The following is an 11,632-nucleotide window of genomic DNA, read 5'->3' on the forward strand; positions in this document are numbered from 1 at the left end:
TTGGGTTGTCCAATGCTTGGTTTGCTCGGCCTCTGCAGTTGCCTCTCTTCTTTCTCAAGCAGCTTCTTTTCCATTATCTCTGCAGAAGAATTGGCTCTTGGGCACATCTGAACTCCAAAGACAAATCGTTTGGAGAGGTTGGCGATGAATGCCCAAAAGCCCAAGCAGCAAAGCAAGCAGCGAAAAAGGTTGCAAAAACACAAGCTCTAAAGAAGATGCAGCAGCGACTCCAATTCTACAGAGCTCTGCTGTTGCTCTGAGTTGCAATTGTGAAAATCTGCGGAGCTTACTGTCGTCTCCTGCACGCTCCTCATCACGGATCATCACACCGTCTTCGAGCTTGTCCTCGAGCTTCGCATTCGAGCTAGTCATTATCGCCTTCTTCCCAAGTACTTGTCCTCTGTTGCCACGTCTCTCTTGTCAACATTAGCCTCGCCTTTTCCACCCATTCTCCAGTCATTAATCCTTTACTCCAGCCACCGCTATTTCTCTTTGCAGTTCTGTCTACTCCCACGACACGTTAACACCTCCCCAGGTGCAGCTCTTCTCTCCCACATCCCCATTCCCTTTTGCATCCCTTCTCGTCCAGCCTCTTCCCGACTCACGCCTCCCCAGTTCCCTCCCTGACACCCCAGTTCCATCATCTTGCCCGTCGGGTCCTTTCTGACCCTTTCTCCTCGCTCGTAAGAACCCCCGTAGTACGATTTCCTTGCTTCCAGTGCACTCCCTTTTCCGCAGGTTTCCCCCTCCCTCCTTCACCTTCCCAACACCTCCCCCCACCCCGTAACCTCGTCTTCCTTCTCGTCCTCAATCCCTGATAGTTTCGGTTTCTCATGGTTCCTCACAGGGGTTCCGCAATGTCACAGCCCCTCTCCCCAGCGGTTCGAACGTCAGCATTCAGACCCAGCTTCATAGGATCTGCGAACACACGCTGGCAGCGCACTTGAGGCGTGCCTGACGTGAGGCCAGCGGATCATACAAGACCGAGATATGAGAAGGCTGCTGCAAGGCTTCATTGGACTGGCGACAATGGATAGGAAATGGTTGATCCCACTTATTGTGAGCTCACTCTTGTCGCTCATCCTCCTCCTTATCGTAACCATTACCCTTGGCGGTTCTTCTCAGAATGCCATTTCATCAGTTCTCTTCTTTCTTCCCTTTCGAGAATCCAATGATTTGTTTGTAGAATCCAAATTGATTTCGACGCCACCGTCAACTTTTCCCGCTCCTCCGAGGTTGGCCTACGTCATATCCGGATCTAAGGGCGATGGCATGAGAATGAGAAGAACTCTTCAAGCTTTGTATCATCCTAGAAACCAATATGTCTTGCATTTGGATCGAGAGTCTCCACCTAGGGAGAGAGTAGAGTTAACCAGGTATGTGAAGCTGGATCCGACGTTTGTGGGGGTAGGAAATGTGCATGTGATTACGAAGGCAAACCTTGTGACCTACAAGGGTCCTACGATGGTTGCCTGTACACTTCACGCAGCTGCGATCCTGTTGAAGAAGAGCAAGGACTGGGATTGGTTCATCAACTTAAGCAGTTCCGATTATCCACTCGTTACTCAAGATGGTCAGTCTCTCTCTCTCTCTCTCTCTCTCTCTTAAAGAATGAAAAAACAGACAATTAGATACATGCCGAGCCAAATTTTCACAGGGTCTTGAGCATGTGTTATGCGTTATCGCAAAGGAACTTTGTTGCTACTTACGGGGTATGTGTCTCCCTGAATTAATTTTGTGTTTTGATCTTTGGTGGATATTATGAGAGCCAATTCACTACTACATATCCAAATAATAATTATTCCTTCTCTTTCATTTAGTGCTTTTCAGGACTGGCGTTATGTGCCATATTTCGTCTCCTTCCCATCAATTCAAGAGAACTAAAGAGAAGAGAAAGGATTAAGTAGGTTAGTATATATTGAAAAGGCAGATCAGCATGCTGATTACGAACGGAATTTAACTCAAATCGGTTCTTTCTGACGCCTGTATGTCGTGTGCACGTGGTGGTCGTGCATGTATGCAATCCGTGTATAAATGAATATGAGAGAGAGAGAGAGAGAGCTTGTAGCTGTGCTTAAATTGGAGCCGGAACGATTGTGTTGCAAGCCTCTAACCTGCACAATTCCATTTTCTGACCAGCCTGGTCTTACATTATAGGGCTGTTCGTGAGGAATTAGTTTCTTGTCTGGGTGGATTTTACTCAAACGTAGAGGAAATGAATAGAGAACCGACCTCTTTTTTTTTTTGGGAACCTGGTTGTTTTATTATAATTTTTACTTCAGCTAAGAGAGTGACGTTTTCTTTGGGGGAAGGAGTATGACCAAGTTTTGGCTATAGGGGGAGTGGAGAGAAGGGAAACTAAGTGTTGCATCATACTAGAGAAATAAATTTTGAAATGTGCAATTATGCAGGTGGGTCGTAATGAGAATTTCTCTACCACGGAATGTCTCTCACAAGATCTAAACTTTAGGGGGCTACAGAAAGGACGATGAAAAGGATGGGGAAGAACTCCCATACGTGATTAGAATGGGATTAAAAGGGCAAATAAGGAAGTATGTGGAGACAAGATTTGGGAAGGAGGAAAGAGGCTTTGAATTGAGATAAACAGGCAGAAGAACCAAAGATTTTAGGAACCTGTCTTAAAGGTCAGGAGATGTTGCAACGTGAATTAGTATATAAATCTTTATTAGACAGCCCTTGTAGGTACGAATGCTGAACCTCTTATTAGTTTGTAGAAGCCCCTTCCTTTTTTGCCCTTTCTCTCTCCTTCCATCACCCAAACCTCCTCTCTTTCTCTCTCCCCCGCCCCCCCCCCTCTCTTCCGGTGCCCTGCCTTTCACCTTAGTGTCTCCTTTCCTCCCTTAGTGTCTCCTTAGCGATAATTCCAGTTTTTTGGAAGATTTTGTTTCTTGACTTGCTTGTTTATTTTTGCTTAGTCACCTTCTTCCTTTCTTCTTGTTTTCTTGTTTTCTTTCTCTTTTGTTTATTTTGACGTATTTTAGTAAGCATTGGGTTTGCCCAAGAGACTCCACGGGTCTTTAGAAACCCAGTATAGCTGCTTATGCTTGGGCACTGATGACGACATAAGTGTTGCTTTGCGTGCTAAGTATGTCTTTCTTTTGTTTTTCATAAAAGTTTTTGTTTACCTCTTTTTTCTTCTCTTTCATTTTCTCTTTTATTTTGTGTGTAGATTTTTGGTCTTTAGAACAACAAAAAATCTAAATTTGTATGATTAATCTTACAAAGGTATATCTCCTTCCCTCCCTTTATGATAACTTTTTGATTGTCACTATCTCCTGTTTTCTTTACTAGAAGCAGAACCCAAGTTGGGAATACTTCGCAAGACATTTCCCTACCTTGAGCCCTCTTTCAGGATAAGGATTTTGAGCTTTGGACACACTTATGCAGCAGAATTGGTAGACGATTGGTGTCAGAATTTCAAGTGCTAAAGCTTGCACCTGTGCACACTGGATAACGAAGACCAAGTCTCTCCAAACACACTCAAAATACCCTGAATATGAACCAACATATAACAATGATTTGCAGAAGATAGAACATCAATTAAGAACCTTGAAAAAAGACTCTGTATCGTCATCCACGTATGTGGGAAGGCAGAGTTCCAAACAGAACTCAGAAGTACAGGAAAGGGCTGGACAAAACTCGAGCAAAACTCAGAGATAGAGAGGGGCTGATACTGTTCAATATTCAATCCTGCATCCTATAGATCTACTTCCCCTAGTCCTCCTCATTGGGGGCTCACAGCTGGGGTCAGTGATCTCTAACAGTTGGTTCATAGAGTAGAGACACTCTTTGCTTTGATATTCTCAAAGCTTCCATAGTAAGAGGGGCATGATGTTCCATTGTGTTTTCGGTGTGGAGAAAATCCAGAAGCTAAAAGTGGGAGTTCTAGTTTGATCTTGGAGGAATCAAGAGATCCAATTGGCAGGAGGGATAAAGAGCATCATCGATTTGTTAGAAAATACCCAACAGAGGGTACACGCAACGGAAGACTTATAGTAATGCCCAGGAGCTCACACAGTGTGCGGTGTGGGTGTGGAATCACAAACTTCTTTACTTATGTGCATTCAATAGGTGTGCAGACTCATCAATAGACAATGAACCAAACCAGATAGAGAAACCACCAAATAATATATTTCCGTCCACAACTATGGACACAATACAAAAGAGACAGATCCAGAGTCCCACCAATGGTGTGGTCCTCTGATCTTACCACAAAGTCCTTCTCCTATCTGCTGGCTATCTCTAGACTCGAGCCCGCGTGCTCCACCTCGAGCGTAAGTAGACTTTCTGTCTAGAATGATCCTCTCCACCTTGCTGTCTGTAAACCAGCCTAGGTGGGCAGCCTCCTGCAAGCTAAGTCTGCAGCACAAGGTACTGCTTTCTCCTCCTGACTGTAGGCCCAAAGGTAGCCCTGCTGCTGCTCCGACCCAGCAGCCCTAGAAAGGGCCGACTGCTGGTCGGTTCAGCCCCCTGCCCCTGGCCGACCAAAACCGACCCCACAGCTCCCCATTTATGGGACTGTGGGCTGCCCTTTTGGGGCTCTCATTACAAGGGCCCTTGGCCCACCTTTCAAGGGCCGATGCCCTACTATATATACAGGGTCCAGCCCAGCCTCTGCTCCCCCGCCTTGCCACGTGGCCCTGCGCCACTGTTTGCCTCCATGTGAGGCCTGTTCCAGCCTGCTGTGCTGGCCTGCTGTCATTGCGCCTTGTCCAGGGCTTGCTGCAGGTCGAGATCCTGCCTGCAACCCTTGCCATCCGGGTCGCCTATTTCGTGACTGCATCCTGCCATGGTTGGAGCAATTTTAAACAGATGTACATTTTTGAATTAGATTCATTAAAAAACTTTGTCTATAGATGATGTGGCTGATTTTGGTAGTTGTCAGCATGGATTTCAATGGCATTTAGTATGCATATTTGGATTTTCATGAAGCAGCAATGCCATTTACCATTTTTGCCATGTAATCCTGCCGTTTCTAGAGGCTTTGAAGGTTCTAGATTAGAGGTTTTTAAAAAGGGGGTAGAAATTCATGTTGGGTCCAAAAGGAGCACATGTGCCAACTTTGAGTATGTGTCCATGGGGGCCACCCAGCTTGTAGCGGGAGATAGACTGACTCACTCTTTCTCCTGCTCAACACTGACTGAACTGCTAGAATGATGCACTCAATACACAAGTGATGCTGTGGATGTGAGTGAGAGAATCAGAGGGCTGAGTGATGCACTCAATACACAAGTGATGCCTCCGAAGAGGGAAAAGAATATATAAACAATGTCTGGCCCAGAGGGCTGAACGCAATTGTATGAAGGGAAGAATCCCTCATTGGCAGACTGCCACCGACCTCCTGTTCTGCACGTGGCTGCTGACATCATCGCTGATGTGGTGCCGCTATGCTGATGTCATCTGTTGCTGACTGGACTGTCTGCTGCTTGCGTGGCAGTCTGCGCTGATGTGGCTGCTAGCGTGGCAGCTGCTGCACTGGCTGTCCAGCATGTCCAGGGGCTTGTGGATGCCCGTGACATCCCCTTTTGTTGAAACTCGGACTAGGGTAGGGAAAAAGCGGAGGTCTGGATAATCTGTGAAAAAATCCTCTTCCACCCATGGTGCCTGGTGGGAGCCCCTGTGCTTGAACTTGATTGCATACAAGCGTTGTCGATTGCCTGTCCCTCTTTTGAACCGACGAAGTAAGATCTGCTTAGGTTCAACGACCTTGGCTTCATCAACGATTTCAGGCTGCTCCACAACTGAAACTGCTGTAATAGCCGGGACCACATACAGCTTGGGCCATGACACATGAAAAATTGGATGCATGGTCCATGTCGAAGGTACTTGCAACTTTTTGGCCACATCATTCATGACTTTGACTGTTGGAAAGGGGCCAAAGCTTGAATGAGAGAGCTCAGGCACTTCCTCCCCCTCCCAATCTGCTTAAGGAGTTTCTTCATGATCCGAAGATAGACACACTGCCCTTCCTTGTAACTCACGTCACGCCTGTGCTTGTTGGCCTGTGTTTGGTAGGTCTCTTGGGCTTTGGCAATGCTCATAGGTCTCTGTGATACGATCGGCTTTGTATACCTTCTCGGATGTCTTGGTGAGAAGGGACTTGAATTTCTTGCCAAAAGTTGCTTCATAGGGAGTTGGACCCATGCTGGAAAAATGGGTGTCCTTTAGGATCCCTTGAACTAGTGGTAAATACTGCTCCCAACGAGACTGAGCATCTGCAACATAGCAATTCAGAATGTTGAACGATAATTGCTTGTAGACTTTTGTCTCGCTCTTTGATTGCGGATGAAAGTTGCTAGAGAAACTAAGTTTGGTACGAAAGTTGTAGAACAGGGCTCTCCAAAAGTGACCAGTGAATTTGGAGTCCCTGTCGGATACAATGATACGGGGGATGCCACACATGGGATTCCACCATCTGAGAAAAAGACGACCTGTGTCCTGTGCGTCGTTGGTACCTTTGTATGGAATAAGAATGACAAATTTGCTAAACTTGTCCACAATGGTGAGGCACATGGTGTTCCCGGTACCAATAGCGGGTGGAAGGTCCGTAACAAAGTCCATGCTAATCTACTCAAAAGGCTGATCTGGAATCTCAAGGGGTTGGACTAATCCTGGTAGCTTTCCATTGGATACCTTCACCTACTGGCACACCTAGCAATGAGAGACATACTGATGAACATCACTGCGTAAATGTGGCCAGGAAAATTTGTGCTCAATCTTCTCGAGAGTGCCTGCAACCCCTCTGTGTCCGTCGGCTGGACAAGCGTGCATATCATACGGGATGGTAGCATGGTTTGGGGGCAATATTCAAAAGCATCCTTTGAAGAACAACCAGCCATCATGTAGAGCATAGTTGCCGGGTCATGCGTCCAGCATGGATTTGTATCAATGTGTTTGGAAATTTGGATCCGTTTGGGGTACTGGCTGCGCATCTCTGCTAGAGAAGACTCCTGCACTATGGAGATAGAGGTGACTATTCCTCGTCTGCTAACAGCATCTACCACAACATTCTCTGATCTTGGCTCTGCTGGTATCAACTTGTGTCCCTCAAATGCGACTGGGTGAGCGTTCTGCTTCGAAACTACTCCAATGGCATAATCACTGGCATCGGTTCGTACATTGAAGGGTTGATCCCATTGTGCCAATGCTAGGCACGGTGCTGTGGTGACTGCCTCCTTTAGCTAGGCGAAGATTGAAAGAGCTGCTGGAGTAAAGGTGATAGGCTGCTTCCTGGCTTTTACTCCCTGTAAAAAGTGGGTGATGGGAAGTGTAATTCTGGCCGAGTCCTTGATATGCTTCGTGTATGCTTGCAAACGCCCATTCGAACCTCCTGAGTTGTGGTAGGCACCTCCCACTCCACTATATTCTTCACCTTGGCTGGGTCCAAGTGAACAACTGTCAGAGTGACGATGTACCCCAAGTAATGTACTTCCTACAAGAAGAAACTGCTTTTCTTGGAGTTGATGTACAACTGGTTGTCCTTTAGAAGTTGAAGAACCTGCTGGACATGCCTCACATGCTGTGCTGGATCCTTTGAGAAAATCGAAATGTCATCTAAAAACACAAAGACACTCTTACCGATTAAAGGTTTGAAGATCTAGAGCATCATACGGTTGAAGGACGTGGGTGCCCTTGTGAGACCGAAAGGCATCATCACAAACTCATGGGCTTTCTCCGTGCGGAAGGCCATCTTTTTTTTATCTGGATCGAGGGTACCCACTCTTCATAACAATCTTTGATAACATCTTGGCTCCGTTCAGGCGCTCCAAGATGTAGTCGATCCTCATGATGGGGAACGTGCTCTTGACGATCAGCTTGTTCAGTCCACGGTAATCCATAGCCTAGCAGATGTACTTACTGCTCCTGCTACATCTCAGCAAGGAGGTAGTGCACGTGATAGGTAGCATGTGTCGGATGAAACATTTCTGCTAGAATTGTTTTGTGTCATTTTTTGGTCACTATGCTAAGTGCATACTACATTCCCTCTTCTATATAATGACAAGCAGAAAGACTTGGGAAAGGTGAAGGTTGTAGGCCTGAGTTGGGACTATACAAGCGTCAACTTGCGTAGTCCCTGCCTCTAAGTGCAGTAAGAATACACACCTAGCAAGGATAGTGCTAAACCCCTCTAATCCTAGCTGATTCTTCCCCTTCATTCAAGGACTCAACCCGGGACAATTGAGGCCCGAGGGCTGCACAAGTGAGGGCACTAATTTAAGTTGGGAGTTTGAGTGATGACTCAGCTTTCCTTCATAGAATCTAATAAAGGTTGTAGGTACAAGAAGAACATACTGCTTTTGCACTTTCAGGGCTAACTTTCAGAATACAGTACTTATGTATGTTGGATAGTGTCTTTTCCCAAGTGGCATACGGCAACTTGCCATTGCATATGAGATAATTTCGCTGAAGTGCTGCCTGGCACCTCTAAAATCTTAATAACTCCACCAAGATCTACCAATATATACATATGAAAGGCAATCCTGACTAATGCAGTGAAGCCCAACCAAAGAAAATGCTAATTGTAGTGGATAACCTTTGTTACAGCTTAGACATCTTAAAGCTGCAATGTAAATACTAGTTGCTAAAGTCTTCGGCATGCATGTATTGATTATTTTTATGATGTTAATTATTCTGCAACTGGGCATAGACCACAGTATCATGTAGTTTGCGTATCCCTTGCATGTTACTTCTTGGTTTTGAAGATATTACTTTTGGCTACCTCAGCCAGAAGATAGAGCTATATCTAGATCACTTAAAAAAGCATTTATTGAGAAATTCGATATCTTTGCAAAGTGAGCTTTCCCTGCTTTTTTCAGTGAGATGTATGAATATGTAATTCAGCCACTTGCTTTTCGTGCTATTGTAGGAAATAAGTGATTATAAAGTTTTGATATTTTTTGTCAGAAGCTTAGAACTTGACATGGCAAGATAATGAAGTGGCAAGTGCAAATGCCACTTTCTTTTTGATCAAATGTTTCATCATGATTTAAGTGTAGTATGATTACATTATATTGAATGTTGTTTGTGTGTCATCTGAGCACAATTTTCCTGGCGCCCATATTCACTGATGATGGAATTGTTTGTTCCAGACTTGCTTCATGTACTTTCGTATCTACCAAGGGATCTGAATTTTCTTGACCACACAAGTGCGCTTGGCTGGAAAGAGTAGGCACTTATATACCCTCTCTTAATGAATTTGGTAATTTCATCTTATCTTCAAACCGTGTCCTTATTTCATGTCATAGCTATGGTCTTAATACCATTTTAAAAAATGTTGAAATCTGTTTTAGTCTATCAAAAATTTCTAAATATTGGTGTACTGTGATAGGCATCAAAGAGCCAGGCCCATCATTATTGATCCAGGACTGTATATGTCCAAGAAGTCTGATATATTTTGGGCTACACAGAGGCGTCCAGTGCCATCTGCCTACAAGCTGTTCACAGGTACACTTGAAGATATGTAGGGACTAGTAAAAGTTTCTCAGAAGCATGTATTCGAATAGTTCTTTAAAGCAAATTCTTGTTTTTTAGCAAGGTCATACTTACTTCCATTTGTTGCTAGCATCTATTTTTGCATCTTGCCCTGAACAGAAATGTTGCATAATGATGGCTGGATACTTATTATCTGTATGAATTTGTAAAGTGCTGCTGAAAGATTGCAAGAACGCATTCTTTTCTTGGAAGTTTCACATCTTCCTGGATAATTTCTGTAACCGAGCTGCCTGTTTTTGGTTAGTTTTGGGCTTTCATTTCAAACCCCAACTCCCATCCCCTGCAATACTTGTGCTTGCAGAACACACAGCCTTTTTGAACAAGACAGTGCAAGAGTCCTTTCAATGTCCTGCAGGTTTGTACATGAGAATTCTAGTGTAATTTGAACTGTCTTATTGGATTACACTGTACTGTTATCCACATTGACCGACGTGTTTTTTTGGAGCTTTGACATGAGGCCTTCATGTTATTTCAAGTATCGGGTTTTGTGTCATGTCTTGTCGGCCAACAAATAACACTTTCTTCACATTATCAGATTTGTTAGGGCACTGGGTATTTAGGAAGGTGTTCTATGATGTGCTTCTGTTTGATTACCCATCTCTTTTTGTCACAGCTGCCATGTCCTTCACCTCTGAATTGCTAACAGAAAATCATACGGAGATCCTTTGTATCAATGGGTGTGGTATGTGTGAAAGTACTATACTGTACACTCGCTGTTGGGAATTGATGACATTAGTAGGGCTGGAGTTTGTGGTTTTTGACCCTGTGGGTGACTGTGATGAGGTCAGCGGTTTTCCTCTTAGAGGATGAATTTGGGCATGTGTTTCGATTCATCTAGATGATCACAAATCTTTATGATGAATTGTTCATTTTCACTTTATGGCTGCACCTGTTTAGCATGATTTCTTTTGGGGGATTTGTTGGGAGTTCTGTTGGTCATTGGGAACATGGATGATATTTTTTGAGGGATGTTAAGGGCTGTGGGAGTTATCATACGAAAACCTGTCCATCTAGCGCATTGCAATTACATGAACTGTCAGGATACCAGGTTATTGTTGCTAAGTTTAATCCAATACCAGGATTATTTCACAGATACTTTTATGCTTTCATGGAACAGCTGTGTTGAACTACAACACACTGTTGCTTGTCAGATTTATTTGTCAAGTTAGCAGAGTTAGGCGGATTATACAAGACTGCCTAGAATTTTTTTTCGCAACTATAGTGTATTGGTCCTATGGCGTCTTGTATATAGCTGCATTTGTTTGAGTTTGAATGGTGGCTGAGCTGAGATTTACTGGAATGCAGGATCTGCTTGGATTATTTTGACTCGATCTTTTGTGGAGTACTGCATATGGGGTTGGGACAATTTACCACGCATCATGCTTATGTATTATACAAACTTTGTGTCATCACCAGAGGGTTACTTTCATACCATCATTTGCAACACGAAGGAATTCAGCAACACTACAGTCAATCATGACATGCATTATCTTAAATGGGATAATCCTCCAAAACAACACCCGCTCTTTCTTACCCTCGATCACTTCACTGCTATGAACGATAGTGGTGCCCCTTTTGCAAGGAAGTTTGCTACGGATGATCCTGTTCTTGATAAGATCGATAATGAGCTACTTGGTCGAAAAAAAGATTTTTTTACACCTGGGGGATGGTGTAGTGGAACGGGTAAAGAGGAAACAGATCCATGTTCTGGTGTCGGTGATTCATCTGTCATCAAGCCAGGACCAGGTGCAAAGAGACTTGAGCAATTAGTTTTGAACTTATTATCGGAGAAAAATTTTCGTCCAAATCAATGCAAGTAGAGAAGGTAAAACGTCATGCGTGTTTATTTGGAATGGCCCATCTCTTTGCTTGTGTGTGTGTGTGAGAGAGAGAGAGAGAGAGAGAGACTTTTTTGTTCAGTGCAAAGCTCATGCACTTGTTTGCAGAGAGAGAGAGAGAGAGAGAGAGAGAGAGAGAGAGAGAGAGGTTTGTTCAGTGTAACACTCCATAAGATGTTTCACGCTTATTTGGTGTGTGTGTGTGTGTGTGTGGGGGGGGGGGGGTAGCGGAAAGCTTCATAAATTTCTAAACATGCTCATACACTTTAGAGAGTGCCAAT

General features: G+C 44.3%; 1 protein-coding gene across 1 annotated transcript; it reads left to right on the forward strand.

Moving 5' to 3' along the window:
• The first annotated feature begins 216 nt into the window (after positions 1–216).
• On the forward strand, positions 217–11,333 carry LOC147896774 (beta-glucuronosyltransferase GlcAT14B-like). The gene is made up of 4 exons (XM_087381301.1): positions 217–1,573; positions 9,111–9,186; positions 9,350–9,465; positions 10,819–11,333. Exons 1-4 carry the CDS (start codon positions 991–993, stop codon positions 11,331–11,333), a joined length of 1,290 nt encoding a protein of 429 aa, XP_087237427.1. The 5' UTR covers positions 217–990.
• The last annotated feature ends 299 nt before the right edge of the window (positions 11,334–11,632 follow it).

Source organism: Dipteris shenzhenensis, chromosome 11 (genome assembly GCF_047967505.1).
Source record: "Dipteris shenzhenensis isolate YYH24624 ecotype China chromosome 11, Dip_SZ_1.0, whole genome shotgun sequence".
Classification (NCBI taxonomy): Eukaryota; Viridiplantae; Streptophyta; class Polypodiopsida; order Gleicheniales; family Dipteridaceae; genus Dipteris; species Dipteris shenzhenensis.